The sequence below is a fragment of the Lynx canadensis genome, chromosome A1, assembly GCF_007474595.2.
Source record: "Lynx canadensis isolate LIC74 chromosome A1, mLynCan4.pri.v2, whole genome shotgun sequence".
Lineage (NCBI taxonomy): Eukaryota > Metazoa > Chordata > Mammalia > Carnivora > Felidae > Lynx > Lynx canadensis.
The window spans coordinates 73,875,302-73,896,824 of record NC_044303.2 but is presented as its reverse complement, the minus strand read 5'-3'; the positions used below and the strand labels follow the sequence as shown (position 1 = coordinate 73,896,824).

The 21,523-nt window shown below is 42.8% G+C and overlaps 1 protein-coding gene across 1 annotated transcript; it reads left to right on the top strand.

Annotated features, from left to right (window-relative positions):
• The first annotated feature begins 1,950 nt into the window (after positions 1-1,950).
• On the top strand, positions 1,951-21,031 carry SLC10A2 (solute carrier family 10 member 2). Its single transcript, XM_030313831.1, has 6 exons — positions 1,951-2,498; positions 9,726-9,844; positions 13,871-13,959; positions 14,885-15,060; positions 17,299-17,456; positions 20,458-21,031. The coding sequence occupies exons 1-6, from the start codon at positions 2,122-2,124 to the stop codon at positions 20,583-20,585; spliced, it is 1,047 nt and encodes a 348-aa protein (XP_030169691.1). The 5' UTR covers positions 1,951-2,121; the 3' UTR covers positions 20,586-21,031.
• Positions 21,032-21,523: the final 492 nt, after the last annotated feature.

Sequence of the window (21,523 nt, the reverse complement as noted above, 5' to 3'; positions counted from 1 at the left end):
TCCTAGGCTAGCTTCTTCACTCTCCAGGGCTGTTGGAGGTGAAAGCAGGACAGCTGCTTTGGAAGCTGATCTCCAGTCCTGTGGACGTGCCCAACCCAGCCCAGCCCAGGCACTGGGGGGCAGAGCCCGAGCTGGCAGGTGCCGAGCTGCGGCAGCAGGGGGAGTGTTCAGCTCCTGCCCTCGGCTGCCGGGCACCTGAGCCAAGAAGTGGGTCAGAGGTCAGTGCCAGGAGATGCTTGCAGGGCAGGGACCAAGTCATTCCACACACAGGAGTGAGAGGGGAGCCCTTGTGGGGATTCCCTAGCTAATCATTTAGCTGTGGGAGCAGGAAGGGTAGTGAGAGAGTCGGGACGATTTCCCAGGAACTGGCATGCAGCCAGGCAGAGCTAATGGGAGCCCACCCATGCCAGCAAAGGCGGCTGTGAAGCATGACAGCTAGAGAGGAGCACTCTGGGGACAGAAGCTGCACCATAAGGAGTGTGAATCATGGTCACCCCTTAAGGACACTCTTCGACATTTTCCCAGCAGCTCAATTCCCGATTAAAGGGACAGTGTCCCTAGGCCCCCAGCAGCTGGGACATCTGACACAAATGGATCCCTTTGCCGGGTGCTCACAGCTCATGTGTACTCAAGCGATGAGAAAGGTAATTCCCCGTATCGAGTCGCTCTCTAAACGCTGTTCTCAGTTGTGACCGGTAAGCTCAGTTTCCACCACCTTGGGTGCCATGGTAGTCACCCTGACATTGGTATTCTGTGGCCTTGATGCTCACAGTGTGGTCCTCTGGATCGGCATCATTGCCATCAATGCCAAGCTTGTCAGAAATGCAGACATCCTGAGGCCCACCCCAGACTTCCGGAATCGGGATCTGTGCTGTAACAAGACCCCTGGAGGGTTCATGTGCACACTGAGTTTTGAGAAGTTCTGTTCTAAGGTACTGCTAATTTTCACCAAGCCAGACTGAGTTTCAGGATGTCGAGGTATCCGCTGGGTAGCTTTGAATAAAGCACTTCATTTCCTTGACCCTCAAGTCTTCATCCGTAAAATGGGGATGCTCATCTTCCTTAATTTAACATGATTAAATTAGACAACACATACATCTTGACGCAGTCATTGGATTGTAAACTTCCGAGAACAGGAACAATCCCTCTCTCCCTCCTTTATCTTCCTTACACACCGAATGCAGTGTTCTGTCTGCAATGAGGTTGACTATTTGACATTCATAAAAATCAGCCTCCCTTGGAACCTCTATCCACCAGCCTGTTACCTTGACTTAATCCTCTGAGGCTTATTCCTCTAAATAATTGTATTGTCTCTACCTAAAAAAAAAAAAAAAAAAAAAAAAAAAAAAGTGCTTTGTTACCATGGCAACACACACAGAATCGCTTCTGCAATTGAGGGTGGCTCTACTCATCAGCTCCCTTCCCACCAGACCACATAGAGAACATTCCACCCTCCTGCATGTTACTGTCCCATAGGTTTGCATCAAGACCCTACAGATTTCTGAAACTTACATGTACTTTAGGAAAACTATAGACCAATACAAGCAGACCAGTTGATTCAGTAGGAAGGCTCTTGGAGGGAGGAAATTCAAGGTCTAGGTCCCAGTTCAGAGCCTGACACGATTTTGCAATTTAACTAGGCACAGGACGTGACTTTTTCAGGACCCAATCTCCCTTATATGAGTAAACAATGTGCTTTCCTATGGCTTACACCCTCCAACGTTCTTTCGTTTTTCTTAGTTGTTTTTAAGTGTCACTTAACTGAAATTTCACAAACCTCCTCAGCATTAAACATTAACACGGCTCTTTTTATATGGTACGGTTCATTATCATGCCAATAAATGATTAATTATAATTCTCCAGCCGGACCAACAATTTGGCAGGACTTTTATGATTCATAATTTGTGCTGTGTTGTAATGTTACCTCTGGAAACTGACATACTAGCATTTATTGTTTTTTATTGCTTCTCTGAGGTGGCTTTTGAAAGAGACTCAAGTGACACATGTTTGAGAAGGGTTTAAAAGTTGGACACGGCTGGATGAGGCATTATTCGTCTGCTGAGGAGCAGAAGATTGGTACTTCTGTGGACGCGTGTGACCATTTGGGCACCAAATCCAGCAATGAATAATTCAACAGGCTGTTCGGCCAGTGCCACGGTTTGCAATGGGTCATCCTGTGTGCTGACTGAGAGTAATTTCAATAACATCCTCAGCGTGGTCCTGAGCACTGTCTTGACCATCCTCTTGGCCATGGTGATGTTCTCCATGGGATGCAATGTGGAAATCAAGAAATTCCTAGGACACGTAAAGCGGCCGTGGGGCATATGCGTTGGCTTCCTCTGTCAGTTTGGAATCATGCCCCTCACGGGATTCATCCTGTCAGTGGCCTTTGACATCCTTCCTGTCCAAGCCGTAGTGGTACTCATCATGGGATGTTGTCCCGGAGGAACCGCCTCCAATATCTTGGCCTACTGGGTCGATGGCGACATGGACTTGAGGTAAGCTATCTAAGCCTCTCCTACTGTAATCACATTGAATTAATCTTGTCACGAGCCCACGTCACTGTGATGTCCATCTGACCAGCCTGATCTAGGGTACAGCTGAGGAACTAAACAGAAGACAATAAGTGCATTCCCTCAACTTCCTGTACAGCTGCTTAGCTATTGGAATTTGGGGGTTATACTTTATATTTGTGGTTTCTAATCCAACTCAGTGAACAGGGAGCTGGATAGTTGCCATTTATCTTTGGGGAAAGACTCAAAGTGTTTCAAAAAAGAAGTTTGTCCAAGCCACGAGCGCACCTGAGAAAGTTTGCCCTGTTGGTATCAGCAAAAACAAAACGAGAAACAAACCAGACCTTTCTTTGTGGTGACGAGGAGCTCTGAGTGGAATCACGCGATCCAATTTGTTCGTTACACATTAGAATCTATTCTAAGACAATATCAATAGTTGGTCAACTCACCAAATACAGCCAGTTCTTTGAACAAGTTTTTTCTTGGTATAAAGCCTCAGGAGGAATTTGTACATTCGCTTCGCTTCTACTGGCATTAAAAGAGAAAAAAAAAAACCTGCAGCAGCTTTTTTTAAATTATGCTTACCTTACTATAAAATAAACAGAAAATGGCTTCTCTGCTTCCCACAGAGTAATCTAAATTGCAATGTTTGCCCAATTCATCCTGTGCCAGTCTGAACTAGCACCAGAAAAAAAAAAAAAAAACTAATAGAAATAAGACGAAGCATTAACGTGATGAGACCGAGAATTTTAATGCCTTACGTTGAATAGAAAAACATCTTTTTCCTTACCTGACAATTCCTCATTTCCTGGGAAAGGTATGCATTTCTGCAAAGCAGCCAGGTGGTAATGTAACGCGTGCTTATTAAATACTATACAGTAGGCAGTCGGCTCTGTTAATCACCAGCTACTATGCTCAGAAGAGAGAAGCTTAAGGTGTAGAAATGTAACCACTGGAAAATGTAAAGCTGTATTCCACGTTGACACAGTGCCTACTGAGCACTGTGTCATCTCAGCTGGGGTTGGTCCCCCCGAAGCTTCAGAAAAGCCATACAACCTGTATGGCTTCACTTCACATACTTTTCACTTAAGGAAATACCATCTCTCCTTGCAATAGATTTTTCCCCCTAAGGAAGTCTTGTAAAGAACAAAGGATGGCGAGCGCTGTTCAGGTTTAGTTAATCTGTGAACCACCACAGAGCCATAAGGCCCTTCTAGACCTCAACTTGGGCTGATCTGGACATAAGCACACAGAGGTGACAATTCACCCACTAAGCCAAGGGGAGTGACCCAAATTGAATATGGGACTTTGAATTCCACCAAACAGCTTTTACAGAGTATTTGTAACTTTTCAATAAAATGGAAGAGTCTTCTGCCTCAAGAGAATGTCCCACGTGTAATCCGTTTGTAAAACAGAAAAGTATGCACGAGGCTGCGTTATTTGGCTGTTGGAACAGATTTCTTCCTGCGGGCAAAAACTGCAGGGACCTAATCTAAGCTCCAACTGACACTTTTCTGTGGTGTCAAGGAAATCTTATTTGTCTTGAAACAGATGATTATGTAATCCTGTCTACCTCATATAACAATTCCTGTAAAAAAATAAAAATATTTAGGAGAAAGAGCCAAAGTAAAACTTGAAACCTTGGTGGAAAACAGCCAGCTTAATCAGTGTATGTGAATCCTTCAGCAAGTCAGAATAATCCCTAAATGGGACATATGGCAGTGAAATTGTTCGTTTTCATTCTAGGAAGTGTGTTCTCCACAGATGCCCCTTGTCTTGTGAGTAACACCAACAGTTCTCCAGTCCAGCAGTCACCTTGCTAGCCATGCCCCCTATCCAGACCTCAAACAAAACCCAGGAAAAGATTCAATCCTGCTTAATGTCATAAATGTTCCTTGCGCAGGACCTTCTTAATCTCCTAATCCGAGAGCCCTGTTGCGCTATTTCTCAGCACAGAGGATGAGATATAAGAAGTGGGGTGGAGGTAGGGACGCCTGGGTGGCTCAGTCGGTTGGGCGTCCGACTTCGGCTCAGGTCATGATCTCACCGTTTGTGAGTTTGAGCCCAGTGTCAGGCTCTATGCTGACAGCTTGGAGCCTGGAGCCTGCTTTGGATTCTGTGTCTCCCTCTCTTTCTGCCCCTCCCCTGCTCATATTCTGTCTCTCTCTCTCAAAAAATAAACATTAAAAAAAAAAAGAAGTGGTGTGGGGAGCAAGGTGCTAGTGGGGTGGTTCTGTGTCCCACAGCATTAAGTGGCCCCAAAAGCCTGACCTCAAGAGAGAGGACCAAAAATGCCCACAAAATGAAGAAGGCAACTCACAAAGTCACAGCAGCCGCTGCGTCCCTTAATCTAGGGACAAACAGCTCTCTAAACACAAATGCCCAGAAGACATCGCTGTATTTTAGCGGAGCAAATAATAGCGTTTATCACAATGGCTCATAATCATTGAAAGCAGTTAAATTATGCTGCTCAGTACGATGATGACATTATGCATTGCATATGTTAAAGGAAACACTGGTCAAATATTCCTTTAAAGTAAGTTAAGAGAGAATCACCTCAGCTTTTGGGAACCAGTTTTCCAACACTTTCTATTCTTCTGGAGTCAGCTCTGTGCTTTAAGAACTTTACCTTCGGGGTGCCTGGGTGGCTCAGTCGGTTAAGCATCCGACTTGGGCTCAGGTCCTGATTTCGCAGTTTTGTGAGTTCAAGCCACATGTGGGGCTCCACGCTGACAGTGCAGAGTCTGCTTGGAATTCTCTCTTACTTCCTCTCTCTCTACCCCTTTTCCACTTGTGCACGCTCTCTGTCTCTAAATAAACAAACAAACAAACAAACAAACAAACTTAAAAAAAATTAAGAACTTTACGTTCTCCATTTCCACTGGAACCGTAGCAATCGCAGACAAGATATGACTGTTTCACAACAGGTATCTGCATTGCTTACCAGTTGCTAGAACAGATACCACACCATGAAAGCAAAACAACTCCATCTACAGTGACTTTCCTGGGTGTGCTTTCTGGGAGAAGAAACCAAATCAACCCCCCCAGCCCACCCAGCCCCCCTCCCTCTCCCCTTCACCCCATTGTCCCCCTAACACTGTTGTCTCCCCCTCTCCCGCTCATCCCCTCATTCCCCTGCCACCATTTCTTCTGAACCTGGCAAGCCATTGCATTTTGCAATCTCCAGTGAAAAAAAATAATAGACAACAACAACAACAAACTTAACAGTTATCTTTAACAAAATTATAGACCTTGCTCATTGAAATACAGTAAGTGATATTTGAGCTCCTTCTCGGACTGCTTCAGCCTAGAAAAGTGTTGCGGGAATGTGAGTAGCGTACAGGTATTTTCACCTGTTCTAGCTGTGCTGTGGGCATTCTATACACAAAATGTTTCTGGGAGAAATGAAGGTGACATTTTCAGGCAAATCTGCCGGTGGCAGGACCCATAGTCCAGAGGACAAAAAGACACCTGCCTCCTTTGAGGCTCTATTCCCAGAGATCCCCCATTTTCGAATCTCCTTTCAGCCACACCATGCAAGGACTTTTCCTTGTCGTTTTCCTTTCTTTGACTTCTTGGAGGGATCCCTGCTTATGTACCTTTCCTCCACTCCCGCCAACTCCATCTGGAGTTGCCATCTACTAGCTACACTCCCTTATACTATTTTCCAGTGTTAATTGTTTCTAGATTTTCCACTTCCCCCATTCTCCCCAACTCCATCTGGAGCTGCCATCTACTAGCTACACTCCCTTATTCTATTTTCCAGTGTTAATCGTTTCTAGATTTTCCTTTGTTCTCTGGCTATGATTGCTACATTTTTCATCTTCCAGGTCAGTTCATTGTTCATTGTTTATTGTTATTTTAGTTGTTCAAGATCCTCCACCCTCTGGCTTATCACAAATTTGAAGCAACCTCTCCCATTTAAATCACATAAATGTCCAGTTTCTCTCTACTCTGAGAACTAACCCAATAGTATTTGACTTTTTCTCTTTTTCCCCTCAAAGTCACCAAGCTTTGTTTCTCTTATGTAGCATTTATTTTTATTTTACTAGCTAGTATTTATTAGCTCACCATTATGAGCCACACACAGTACAAGGATTCCACATACATTGGTGTATTTAACCCTCGAGATAATCCTCTTGAGGTCAGTACTATTATTTTCTGCACTTGACAGATGATAAAATTAAGGCTCATAACCTTAACCCCAGTCACAGAGGCAGTACATATCAGAGACAGATTTGAATCCAGACCTAGCCAGGTATCCTTATCCAGACTCTTAATCTTTGTTCAACATTTTTTCTATCACTTACCATGTCCCCACTTTCTAGCACCACCTACATACACTTCATTTGATCTGTCAAATTTGGTGTTTTACTTCTAATATGGTAACAGTCTTTACTTTCCTCATCAGTGACTTCACCTAATTCCTCAACATTTAGTGAATTCTCATTTATTGTCTTTATCTCCAAAAGAAAAGAAAAGAAAGGAAAACAAATTTCCCTGGTGGCGAATAGAGCTAAAGCCAAAAATTAAAGACAAGAGATTTTTTTTTCTTTTGTTACCTTTTTCCTCATTCCAGCATAAACTCATGGTAGTATTTCTATTATTGACATCTATGCTTCTTATAAAACTTCAGATTTTATTCATAAAAGGAGTTTTTTTTTCTTTTGCTGATCTATTCCCCTACACTGCTCCCTAGAATTATTACCTGTGAATTGTTTTTCATCTCATTTTGAGTGGTTTGATATTGTTCTCATGTTAGTTCAAATGGCATCAACTTCCGGCCACCTGTTCTCTTGCCCCTCTGCAGTGCCTCATGGTCAAGGTGGCCCACTAAAGCTAGACCATTCCCTTCTCCAGCTGCTGCCATGTCCTACCTCGGGGCCTCAAGAAACTACTCTTGCCAAACTCAAAACCATAACACAATTTCATAAACTGTCTTAGCAATAATTTAAAATTGAAGCTTTCCCAAGGAAATTTGAAAGAAAAAAACAAAGAGAGAAAGAGTTGTTCTCAGAGTTTAAAATAAAAAATCCTTACCCTTCTCTTTACTATATCATCCAGGTAGAAAACACTGCCCCCTCCGTGCACCCCTCCCATCCCCTCTACTCTGGAAAGCACATTGGACATACTGGAATAAAATGATTTTATTATGGTGATAAATTTAATTTTTTTAATGTTTTTATTATTTATTTTTGAGAGAGAGAGAGAGACAGAGTGCAAGCAGGGGAGGGGCAGAGAGAGAGGGAGACACAGAATCTGAAGCAGGTTCCAGTCTCTGAGCTGTCAGCACAGAGCCCGATGTGGGGCTCGAACTCACAGGCTATGAGATCATGACCTGAGCCTAAGTCAGCTGCTCAACCCACTGAGCCACCCTGGCACCCCTTGATGATAATTTTAAATCCATTCTAATTTATTTTTGAAATAAAAGATAAAAGAGAGAATGTCAAAGGAAGGGAAAGAGCTTACAAACTCCAATATTTTAATTATAAGCAAGACTATTTCTGAAAATTATTATTCTGGTTTAGGATGCTGCCTTAGCATCCTTTTTTTGTATCTAAATTAAGTTAATCTGTCCCATAACAGATGGAACTTCTTAGAAATGTTTCACATACATCTCCAGCACTTGTTGGTGTTATACTATTTTAGCTCCATGAAGACAAGTACTTTTATCCTAAATTCTTTTTTTTTTATCCTAAATTCTTTAAACACATTTTAAGTGAGGTCATTCCCAGTTTAAAAAAAAATGGTTATTAGCCAAGTTAAGCCCCCGTTAAGCGTTGCCACCACCCTTTATTTTTTGCCAAGACTGTGCTTAGTTGGATGCATTAAAATGAAATTCCTCACCCCCAGCTGTTTTCCTTAGCACTATGTAGTGTGGTTTTGGTGTTTGTGGAGCACAGCAGAGGGCAGGGTCACAGGTGATGTAAATAATTCTGCATTTTCCTTCAAGTGCACATATAATACCTTTAAGAAATTACTACTCTGATAGTCTCAATGCTACAGCTTTTGGAGAAAGGACTTTCAGAAAAATGTCTCGTTTCTGGATCCTGTATTTTGTTGGAACACAACACATGTGCACACACACACAGACACACACTATGGCTGGAGAGCTAATACAGTAGTTGACTTTTAATGAGAGTCTTGCATTATTCTAAGCACTGGACTCACTGGTTCATTAGTCCTCACGGCCTATGAGGTGGCAATAGTTATAATCTTCATTTCACAGATAAGGAAGCTGGCCAAGAAAAGTCAAGTAAATTACCCAAAGAGCATAGTACTTATGTAGTAAGTGGCTACTCCTGCTTCCAACCCCAGCAGTGTCTGGCTTTAGTGCCTGGCCCAGACATTTAACAGCTCTGTTCCCCAGGAAGAGAATGTGCCTCTGTGCACATGGCCCCTTGAGGGGAACCAGGAAGACCCGCCACCCAAACACCTGTCTTCCATCCATTGTCACATTGCGGAAGATAGCACCATTCCATGTAAACTCCTCCAGGTCCAAAGCCAAAATCCGCTCACCCAGCCAGTCCGCTCACTAAAACACAGATGTTCTCAGGAGTAATAGTATCAAACCCTGGTCCTTCTGAACACACATTGGGTAAATTTCTCAGCAGAAATAGAATCCAGGCCCACCACCCTCCACCCCCGCTTGCATATTTTCTTTAGTTCTTCAAGTCAGCTTCCTCTTTCTTTTTAAGCTACAGGCATTGGGGCAGTAATCTGTCTGCCTTAAAAAAGACACTGAGGCTCCCTCCCTTGGACATGTGCTCTCCTCTGAGGGACCAGGGAGTCCCATCCCTTCTCAATACGGACAGACACAGCAAAGCCCCTAAAGTTTCGGCTGGTATAGATGTGTTTGCTTTTCTCTGATTGGAGGTCCAAAGCATGGTGTGTCCAAGAACCCTGTACCTCTTCTAATAATGAATTTAAACAGTCATTAACTGTCTACTCTGATCCTCGAGAACCAGTGGAGAGGGAGGAATGGCCCAAGACAGAGTAGAAAAACAACAAATCCAGATCTCCGCATTTTCCCCAAAGCTGGGACCTGTACAAAGATGGGCGCATCTGACTCTGCACACATCCATCCATCAGTCTAGAGGATGCTGCTGGTTGAGTCTTCTGCAGGATTTCCTAATTATGAATTGCAAGATGAAACTAAGTCTCCCCCTAGAAAACCCAGGCGGACGTATCAACCTGCCCATTTCCTTCCAGCATCAGTATGACCACATGCTCCACGCTGCTTGCCCTGGGAATGATGCCGCTGTGCCTCTTTATCTATACCAAAATGTGGGTCGACTCTGGGACCATCATAATTCCCTTTGATAACATAGGTAAGTCATTCCTCTGCAAGCTTTCTGAATATTACCCTCCTGTTCTCTGTTAACCTCGGGCCAGGCCCAGACCCAGCTAGTGTCTACCTCTCAAACCAGCGGCCGTTTTTACCCAATCAGGATTTCGTTACAGGTCATGCCTACGACTGAATGAGGGTTGGCAGAATGCAAACCCCAAACTTTGACCCCAAGGGAGAACCTGGTTTTCCTCCACTGCAGGTACCAGAGGGAGGGCTGACTCAAGGCACGGCCGTCTGGACCTGAGGAAGCCAAAATTGCTGATGCGCAAGAGGCTATGTCCTTCCCGTAACGCTCAGTACCATAGTTCACAGGAACATGAGTTTGCTCCCAGACACACAGATAGAAGAAATATAACATAAATATATATACACACATTCCACTAATGATTTAAAATTAGGACACCTAGTGAGCAATCGTGGGTGTGGTGCTGGGAAACTACCCAACGAAACGTAATATAGGTAACACTCGACTGTGAGCCACATCTTGACTCAGAAGTTCGTTGCCTGGTGCAGTCTGTACGTGATGCCCCAGGAGTCAAATCTACCAGTCATGACTCTGTCTCCACTCATTTTGCTCCGAGATGTTCACCCCCACCGCAAAGGGGCTTTTTTTTTTTCAGTTTCCGGTTCAACAGATAATGGTGAGAAATTAAGTCGTTTGTGTAACATGGGGTCAAGGGTAAGACAAGACAGCTCCTGGCCTTCTCAAACCAGGCATTTCCCACACCGTTGTAGTCATAAAAGATGAGATATAGGTGAGATAGTTCTCTTGCAAACAGGTTGTAGGGTGACTCCACAGAATCCCCTGCTCCGCCTCATGCTCCTTAACTCTCAGTCTGCTCCCTTGGAAAGCACCTTCCTTCAGGTTAAACAATGTAGACTTCCTGCATTGCAGGCCTCTCAAAGAACCTGTCTCTTGAGTGAGGACTTTTAATTCCATTATTACTTATTGTTTAACAAAATAATTTAAGCTTCAAAATATTCTCGTCGAGGGGCGCCTGAGTGGCTCAGTCGGTTAAGTGTCAGACTTCGGCTCAGGTCATGACCTCGTGGTTCATGAATTCAAGCCCCAAGTCAGGCTCTGTGCTGTCAGCTCAGTCTAGAGCCTGCTTCGGATTCTGTGTCACCCTCTGTCTGCCGCCTCCCCCTCTTGCACTCTGTCTCTCACTCTGTTTCTAAAATAAACATTAAAAGAAAATTCTCTTCGTGATATTCATTCCCTTCTGGAAAATACTTCATGGCTATATTGAATAATTCTAACTGTAGTGTGAATAACTTATAACACGTCCTTTTAAAAAAAAAAATATGTGTGTTTTTAAAAAAAATATGTGGGCAGAGAGAAGGAGAGAGAATCCAAAGCAGGCCCCACAACACCAGTGAACAGTGTGACAAGGGGTTCAATCTCACAAACCCCAGAGATCATGAGCTGAGCTGAAATCAAGAGTTGGATACTTAAACGACTGAGCCACCCAGGTGCCCAGCACTTCCTTTAATGTGAATAAATTTTGAAAGGAACAGAAAATGAGACAGAGTAATTAGCACCTCCATGGAGGTAACGGTCATCAGGAAAGAGGTCAGGGCAAAAAGAAAAGAGAAAAGGGCAAGATTTTTAAAACTGTTAAATGAGTTAGCAAAAACAAAGATACTGACTCTGCTTATTCACCATTTTACCCAGGCCTGTTTTCCAACCTAACCTTCTTGCTATTGGTTTTTCTAGTCCGTTAAGACAACAACCCAATCACTTCACAGGTTGTGCTCGTTACTTTTTAGACAAGGAAACTAAGGCCCAGGGTAAAGGTTTAATTTGCCCCAAATGAGCACTGAGCTGGAAATGCCCCCTGGTCTTCACATTCTCTCTGTGGTCAGCGCTGCCCAGCCCGAGTTCCACACAATGCCCACCCCACTGTGCAGGTGCAGCACCATAGCCGAGCCCTTCCCATAGGGGGTTGGGGTGGAAGAGGGCATCTCCCCAGCCTGTGCCACCGAGAACACAGAGACCAGTGGCTGCGGGGTGCTGTCCCTGCTCCCCTCTGCTGTCTGTTTAAAAGTGCCCAACGCTATGAACCATACACCTGCTTCATCACCTAATTCCCACGGCAGCTGCATGAGCTACTTATAATTCTACCCGCTTCACAAAGGGGGACACCAGGGCACAGAGAGGCTGTACAGTTTGCAGCCTTCCCACAGTTGGTCAGGTTCGGACCCCAGTCCCTCTGGCTCCAGTCCATGACTGTCCTCCTCTTGCTTTTATCCATCTTTCTTTCCTCCCAGACCTGCTCTGGGAACTCAAAACAAAAAGGCCACATTACAGTTCCAGTGGCCCAACTGCTTTCCCATCGAACTGGACGGGCGTTAGACACGTGCTGCATGGGCACACGAGGAAGGGGGAGAAGGAGAGAGAAACTTTACCCCACGGGGAGTCAAGAATCACACCAACCCACCTTTCTGGGTGGGAACCACACACGGCAAAGAGTGTCTTTAATGGCCAACTTCTGGTCCCAGAAAAACTGTCTCTGGCCTCACCCGGTTGGCAGAAGAAACACAATTTGGGCAGGTGGTCCGTGCGTTCATCCTGTAGCCTTGGGCCTCCCCAGAGAGGTAAAGACTTTCAGCAGGAGGGGCCCCAGCCTGGTGGGGCAGCGGGGGAAGGGAGCCCCTTTCACAGAAGGGACACATTAAAAATATACTATACCCTAACCACACTGGCATCCCAAGCACAGTATCTGCACCTGGATGTAAGCTACCAGAATACAATCAATTCGGATCAAGATGGTTTCAACTGGAGGCCTACAAACTTGCCACAATTTAAGTAGTCTGGACACCCCAGGGAAGAAGTCTCTTCCCAAAGTAGCAGGATGTAAGGATACCCAAAGGAGGTTTTTCTGGAAGCTCTTACCAGTATGACCATCAACCACTCTTTTCCATATCCTGTGTTCCACCATTTTCTCCTACCATCTTTTTTTTTTTTTCCTGTTTTAGGTTTTCCCGGCCATTACTTAATCCCTTTGAGTAATTTCTGGGACAAAGTAACTGCTGACCTTTATACTGCCAGGAGGACCAGAAGGCTACAAAGAAATTATGTTTTCATCACTGTTGTGTTCATTTTAAATTCATGTTTGCAGCCCTGGGATCTAGAATCCATTTTCCGGTCCTCATCGAATCTCCTCCAATGCAGAGCAACGACCACCCTCGAAACTTCATGATTCGATTGCACTTTCCCCTCCTGCTTTAAAAGGATATTTGACAAAGAAACAGCCCGTGAGAAGTTGAGGTTGTTGGCACACAATTATGTAAAAGCAGTGATTGGACAAAAAATAGTTAAATAACATGGGGTAACAAACCATCATGTGATGGGAACAGCAGTAAATTTAACACGGGGAAATTGAAGCATGGCTCTTTTATCTGGCTGGGTGAGCACGTTCCTGCAAAGAATTATAATTGCTTGAGAGGTCGCCAAATATATTATCTCACAGAAAATTTAAAGCATGCTTTTTTCAACCTCCTCTCTCACCTCTCTGCTGTAGATTTGAAGACCCAAACTCAGTCTTAACCAGAAGTCATCAGCCCACAGAATGTCTGGAGAATTCTGAACTTTCTGTTTGGTTTCCACTGCCGTGATGTAACAGGCAGACATAAAATACCCATGTACACCCCACGAACATAAACACACACACAAAGTTTAGAAAGGTATTTTTCCCAGGATATCAAGATCCAGAGACCAAAGAAGCCAAGATTTTGACAAACTGAAAGTAAAAGATTGGCAGTGTAAAGAACCCTAAGAGGGATTTGTACCATCCATGTTAGCAATGCTTCACCAGGAAGATTAAATCTTTTGCCGGGGTGGATCAAGGAGAGTTTTATTACTGTTTTGCTTGAGTCTGTTTTGTGGATTCATGAAGGGGGACTGATATACTACCTAAGCCTTTTGCAGGCTGCTTACTGTTTTGTCTTCCTTTTTCCTGGGCTACGTATTTTGTTGATCAAATTGCTCTCCTGTCATTTTCAGGTACATCTTTGGTTGCTCTTGTTGTTCCCGTTTCCATTGGAATATTTGTTAACCACAAATGGCCCCACAAAGCCAAGATCATTCTTAAGGTAAGTGCCCCATGCCATAGGTTGCAAATGCTCCACAGTGTGAGTTTCAATAATTGATCTTTCCAGCGACGAAACCGGTTTTTTCAGTATATCATAAACCTCCATCTAGCGAGACTTCAAGTTGTTAGACATTGCAGTGCACTCTTCCAGAGTGCCCTTCCTGGTCCCACCTACAGGGCAGGATTCTATCCAACTCAAATGCCACCTCCTGCTTTTACTCTACCCTCTACTCCCAGGGCACCTTGCTCTGATCTCTGTTCTGTGGGTTTGTACTATAAAATGTATCTAGACAGCTGTTTTCAAAAATAGATCAGATGCTTCTTATCTCTGAATCCATATGGCCAGTTCAGCATCTGGCAATTGGTAGATATTAGTACCCATTAGTAATTAGTAACCACTCATTAGTAACCATTCATTCCCCATCAGGAACTATATTCTAGCTAGTTGGTATGGATATGGATAAAGTGGTATAGATATAGACACAGATGATATAAATACAGAAATAAATGCAGATAAAGATATACATATATATAGATGGAGACATATATATACCCTACTGATTGGAAGACAAAATAAGCTAGTTGGTGTTCTTTATTTTTCTGGACAAAAAAAAAGTTATAATCTCCAAATTTTCTTGCTGTGAAAATAAGAAAACAGTAACAACAGTGGCTTTTGTTTATATATGATTTTTTAACTTTTGTAGAGTTTTATATCCCTTTTCTCATTATCATCATCACAAAAGGCATCTTGGGCAAGACTTGATCCTCAAGTACACATGAGGAAAGCAAGACTAAGAGACGTTGTAAGACTTACCAAAGGAAGGAGAGCAGGAAGAGTTCAATCTGGAAGCCAGGTGCTCCAATTCTTCCTGAGTGGGTTTTGTTCTCAATCACAGCTGTCGGGTCTGCTTGTGTCTTCCTTCCAGATCGGGTCCATCACAGGTGCAATCCTTATTGTGCTCATAGCTGTCGTTGGAGGAATTCTATACCAGAGCGCCTGGACCATCGCTCCCAAACTGTGGATCATAGGGATGTTATTTCCTTTGGCTGGTTACTCCCTAGGGTTTTTACTGGCTAGAATAGCTGGTCAGTCCTGGCACAGGTATGGTGTTTTGATCAATCAGACTGGGAATCTGCTTCTGTAATGACTGTTGTATTCATTTGCTAGGACTGCTATAGAGAAGTACCCCAGCCAGAGTGGCTTAAACAGAAATTTAAGGTCTTACAGTTTTGAGGTTAGAAGTCCAAGAAGCAACGTGTCAGCAAGATGCTTCCTTTGGAGGGATGTGAGGGGGAATCTGTCCCAGGCCTCTCTCCTTGTCTTGAAGATGGCTGTCTTCACACTGTCTTTCTTCTAGAAGTGTCTCTGTGCCCAAACTTCCCCTTCCTATAAGGACACCAGTCATACTGGATTAGGGCTCACCCTAATCACGTTATCTTAACCAAGTATATCTGCAGTGACCCAATTTCCAACTCAGGTCACATTCTGAGGTCCTGGGGGTCAAGACTGCAGCATATGCATTTGGGAAGACACAATTCAACCATAAGAGCTGTAAATACTGATAAGACATTCAAAATCTTCCACCTGTAATAACATTCACCCAATCATTCTAAATAGACTCAGGTCCCCCAGAAATAAAATACTGACCGACTCTTTTGCTCAGATTCTTGGGGACCATTCCCCACACAATGCAGACTGAGTCCTTCCATTGTCTCACGTCCGTATTCTCCAGGCAGAATAACTTCAACAAAAGCACTTAGGGTGGCCTGGTGACAAGGGACCCTCCGTCCAGCAACAGGCGGAGCTCATCAATGATCCACGGTGCAAACATCAGAGCTGGGTTTAGCATGGACAAGTCTAGTACCGAGTAAAAACTTTTCCTCCCCTGCCAGACCATCTGAGCCAATAGGCAGAAAGAAAAGCAGGTGTCGCAGCTGCAGCATGCCAGACGTTGAGAAAGAGACGAACAGGGCTGGGCAGTGGGGGGTGTTACACGTCATCAGGCTGATCTGGGCTTGCACTCTGACCCACCACCAACTGACCTTGGGAACCCCAGGGCAGGCATTCACTCTTCCTCTGACTTTTCTTGTCTGGAGAACGGAGCAGTACCACCTTCCTGGCAGACTTTTATCCAGCTTTCATCAGAAAAACAAAGCCAATTTAACAATGAAGCAACTATAACAAATACTCTATCTTGAGTGTCTTCTCAGCCCCTACTCTGTGCTCTGCACTGGTACCAAGGGCATAATTGGAAAGAATGAAAGGAGCCCCCTTTGAATTCATGGAACACTAATATAAATGATCCTGCTCTTTTCATATGTATATTTTTATTTACATATATATCTGCTTTAAGTGAATATATATTAAGCAATATTACACTGTATGTTAACTAACTAAAATTTAAATTAAAAAATATGTTCACCTAAAAAATAAATAAAAGATAAATGTATATATTTATTCAACATGTAATTTTATTTGTTTTTTTTTTTAAATGTTTTTATTTATTTTTGAGACAGAGAGACACAGCATGATCAGGGGAGGGGCAGAGAGAGAGGGAGACAAAGAATCTGAAGCAGTCTCTAGGCTCTGAGCCATCAGCACAGAGCCTGACATGGGGCTCAAACCCACGGACCGTGAGTTCGTGACCTGCACCGAAGTTGGACGCTTAACCGACTGAGCCACCCAGGCACCCCACATGTAATTTTATTTGTACTGAACAAAAATATTATTTGTTAATAAATATTATTATATAACATAATATAAATAAATATTGTCTTTATATATAAGGTTATATACATGCATGTACACATATATACATATATATAAGATGTGTACGTACATATTATATATGTATATATCATACACACATAGACATATAGATATATTCCACTGCTCAATGGGCAAAATAAGCTAGTCGGTGTTCTGTGTTTCTCTGGACAAAATGATGTCAAAAACTAAATTTTCTTTAATGTGGAAAGGAGAAAACAGCAACACCGGTTTTTGTTGCATATGCTTTTTTAACTTTTGTGATGTTTTATATCGCTTTTCTCACAATCATAACAATCATAAAAGGTGACTAAGCCAAGATTGTATCTATGTATATAGAGAGAGAATATTTGTGCATACTGTATATAATCATATATATTAAGAAGTTATTTATCCATGTAGTATAAGTAAAAGAATATGTTGAATAAATATATACCTTAAAAGCAGATAGCGAGCTACATACACATACACATATAAGCACTTGTTCTCATTGTATCTGCTTTCAGTGCCATGCAATAACAAAGCACAAAATAATGACCGTAAGAGCATAAATCCTCTCAACGCGTCTTGCAGGTGCCGAACAGTTGCTTTGGAAACGGGGATGCAGAACACTCAGCTGTGCTCCACTATCGTGCAGCTCTCCTTCACCCAGGAGGAGCTCAACGTCGTGTTCACTTTCCCGCTCATCTACAGCATTTTCCAGCTCGCCTTTGCGGGAATCTTCCTAGGCAGTAAGGAATAATGCTGATCACATGGCCCCGGTGATACTCCCCTTTGAGAGACCCTCGAGTGGATAATGTGGCATTGTGTTCGATCACCTTTTTCTTTTTTTTTCTTTTTTTTTTTTTTTTTTTTTTTTTTTTTGGCAGTGAATCGTAGAAGTTAAATTAAGTTCCTTTTCGTGGGTGGAGAAATAAAGGGGTGGGAAAAGTCATCTCTACTGTTACCACGAATTCCCAACAGCTAATGAAAAGGTGGCAATTTTATCAGAAGATTTCTGTAAAGATTATTGTTAAGTGAAAAGTAAGAGAGGTTCATTCATCTCCACGAACTTTTCTTTTTCTCCAGTAATTAGGGAGGCATATTAACCTGTTAGGACCATTTTATTGTGTGTCTTTCTATATGCTTCTAAGAACCCCAAACTGGCTGTTTTTTCCAAATCATCATCTTCATATGCTTTGTAAATATAGGATATTTTTCACAAAAGTGGTATTCAAGAGATATTTACCAGGCTAAGTTATATTAGAAGACAGATACATGAGCATGTGCACGTGTACATGTATTATGTAACATCCATATAATTAGAAGAGTTAAGGCAAACATGTTCTTTATTTTAGGGACTAGGGATAGCTAATCTGGTTTTTTAGAAGTTTATTTATGTATTTGTTTATTTATTTATTTTGAGAGAGAGAGATACAGACAGAGAGAGAACGAGCTGGGGAGGGACAGATTGAGAGGGGACAGAGGATCTGAAGCGGGATCTGTGCTGACAGCACAAAGACTGATGTGGGGCTCAAACACAAACTGTGAGATCATGACCTGAACTGAAGTCAGACGCTCAACTGACTGAGCCACCCAGGTGCCCCTAATCTGATGTTTAATTTTACTCTGCTGTCGCATACACTTCTGATCCTTGGCCCCTGCCACCTGCTGGCCTTCACCTAGGTGAAGCTTTCCTTACATTTTGTTCTCCAAGGATTCATGATGTCTAGCCTCTATTTTTAAATTTTATCTTCTCTTTAAAACGAGACTGATATTTTATGCTTCGTAGCAATTTAAGAGAGGTTATATAGTGAAGGTGAATGACAGAAATAATGGGAATGTTATGTTATAGACTGCCTGGCTGTCCAGTGTTGTTTGGGTTTGGTTTAATTTTTCACTTGGCTCTCAAGTTCTCAAGCTCTCATATTCAACTTGCCTATGGGTACTAATCGTTCTCTGTGTTACTGTCTTGAATGTTATCCTCAAAGCAGAGTTTTCCTTCTAGTATAAAAGACTCCCTGGATCCATTTGAAACTTTCCACTGATTTATCATTGACACAGGAGACAGGAGTCCATGGCCTAATTACTCTGTTGTCTTGTATGATAAAGACATATAGCCAATTTGGGTACCTTGAGGTTTTTCCACATAATTAGCTAGTGATGTCTACTAGAAAGCCAGAGAAAGCAGACTGGCTGATGGAACAATTAAGTGAATTTACTAGTTGAATAACTAACTCAAAAGGGATTAGTAGATAAGTGGAAGGAATGATGGGAAGGCAGGTACTGGTATTGGTCTTACACTTTCCCACATTTTTATAAGTAAGAATAAAGATGAGGAAGCCATATTTGTTGATACATACAATGCCTGGAAACATATTTTGGTGAAATAATTTTTTGGAACAAAGAAAGTAAGGAAAGAAGGGAATGAGGGAGGAAGAGAAGGAGAAAGAAAGGAAGGACAGAAAGAAGGAAAGAGGAAGGAAGGAAGGAAGGAAGGAAGGAAGGAAGGAAGGAAGGAGGAAGGAAGGGAAGGGAAGGGAAGGGAAGGGAAGGGAAGGGAAGGGAAGGGAAGGGAAGGGAAGGGAAGGGAAGGGAAGGGAAGAAGAAAGAAGAAAGAAGAAAGAAGAAAGAGAATAAACAATTTGGTTAAATAGAATTACTGGTGTACGTGTGTTGAAGGGGTCCTGGCTGAAAACAGTTTGTAATAAAACTGTTGGGCTATTTTAATTAACCAAAAGCTCAATTCAATAGATTCAATAGCTCAGTGGCTTCAAAAATTAATGTATTATAGAAGTGCAGGGACCAACAAGGAGACATGGATCTTGACATACTAAGACCTTTGAAGCACTCCTGAGCACTGACTATTCTCCCAGGGCCATACTAGGTACCTTACTATTTTATTTCACTTAATGTTCACAACTGCATTATGAGATAGACATTATTATGTACCAATTTTAAGTGTGAAGTTCCAATGATATAATACTTTTTCTTCCTCTGTTGACTTTGTAACCAATGAGAAGTAGAAGAAAAAAATCATATATTTAGATAACAAAATAGCACTCATTGAGATAAAACTTAATTAGAAAATATGGCTCGAAAACCAATGGGGCCTATGAAGACCACCCCTCTCCCCTGCCCCGTACATGGGCCCATAGCGCTTGTCTACACACATACACTGCTCTGCTCCCCTTGCCGGGCAGTGTGCCCAGGTGAGCTGGCCTCAAAACTATGCTGATAGACGCACTGCCACCAGAGACCAGCAGCTTCCCAGAAGAGAGGAAGGCTGATCCCAGCTCAGCCAAGGCTCCTGCTTCGGGGGAAGAAAGGAGTCAAGTCAGGGAGAGACGGAGTGTGATTCCAGCACAAGTCCTCCCACACAGAGCACTAGACCTAGGTGTTGGACCCTGCACCGTAGCATGGACCCTATTTACTGAGGACTGTAATAACTAGGAGGTGGTGGGCACAGAATACGTGCCTGCTGTCATTCTTGACGAGCACCCACCACAGGGCTGATGCCTGCAGAAGCCATGTGAGCAAGTGCTCCCCATGGCTGTGCTCCAGGTCTTCCAGAAGTACCATGACTGGTGTGCAACCTAAGAATGGCTTCTGCTCTCTCTAAGCAGCCCTCAGCCCCTCAGCCTACAGGAAGTGCAAGCTGATATCTGAGCCATAGATTATGATCACTGCCCAAAGAAAGTTTGCAGCTAATTGATACAAACCTTGATTAACCTCCTGTGTCTTGCCTTCTAGTTTATGTGGCATACAAGAAATGTCATGGAAAGAACGACATGGAATTTCCAGAAAGCAAAGACATCGAAACAGTCTCTGGGTCATCGTTCTCAAAGGTGAACGGAGGATTTCAGCCAGATAACAAGTAGACACCAAGTGGACAAAAAAGAAGAATTCTAAAGTACACGTTCTGCGATAACAGTATCTGTTTGTTTTTGTTGGGATACTTGGCAGGAAAGGGTTAAGATGAAAATTTAAATTCCAATTGAATCCATATATTGGTTTTGGTACCAAGTGACTGGTGGCCCAAATCCTTAATGTGACAAATATTTATATGTATATATGTACTGTCTTTGAAATATGCCCGAGAAATGTCCTCAGACCACAGACTATACCTGACACTGGTAACACTGAGAACCTCATAACTCCTAAACCGGATTCTTACTCAGAATCTCAAAACGCAGAGATGAGCACCTGACTTTATGTATCTTAAGATAGATGCAACGAATTATTATTATTATAAAGTGATCAAGACTTTCTTCAGTATTTATGATTGTAAGAAGATTGAAATGAACATCTTCCACTGACATGTTAATTATTATTTTGAAAATGTTGCAACCTATTTATTTATATAACTTTATCATGTAACATGGACAAGTAGCTGACTTCCTGCATTTAAAAAAAAAAAAATAGCCTTCTCCAGTGACAGTCCAAGGGCAAAAATAAGAGAAAAGAGTTACTAAACAGAAATCAATCGTCAAATTAGGAGTCCATAATGCATCAGCGATGTCATACATTGGTTGCTCTGCCTCAGGAGTCCAACAATGCCACTAGATTTCTTTTTTTTAGGAAAAACAATTCTTTCCAATGGCTTGAATTTGGCAAAGAGCTCTTCAAGCCCTGGAGAGGGGCTTCCTCAAGGTCTGCCTGCAGGGGGCAGGTCGACGTTGGCTAGTGTGACAGCTATGGAGCGGGCAGGTTGCAGAAGCATTGGGGAAAAAAACACCACTACTCTAGTTGGTGATTTTAGTTCAATGGGAGATCATGGCGAATGCAAGGAAAAGCACAAATAATAAAGACCCACTTG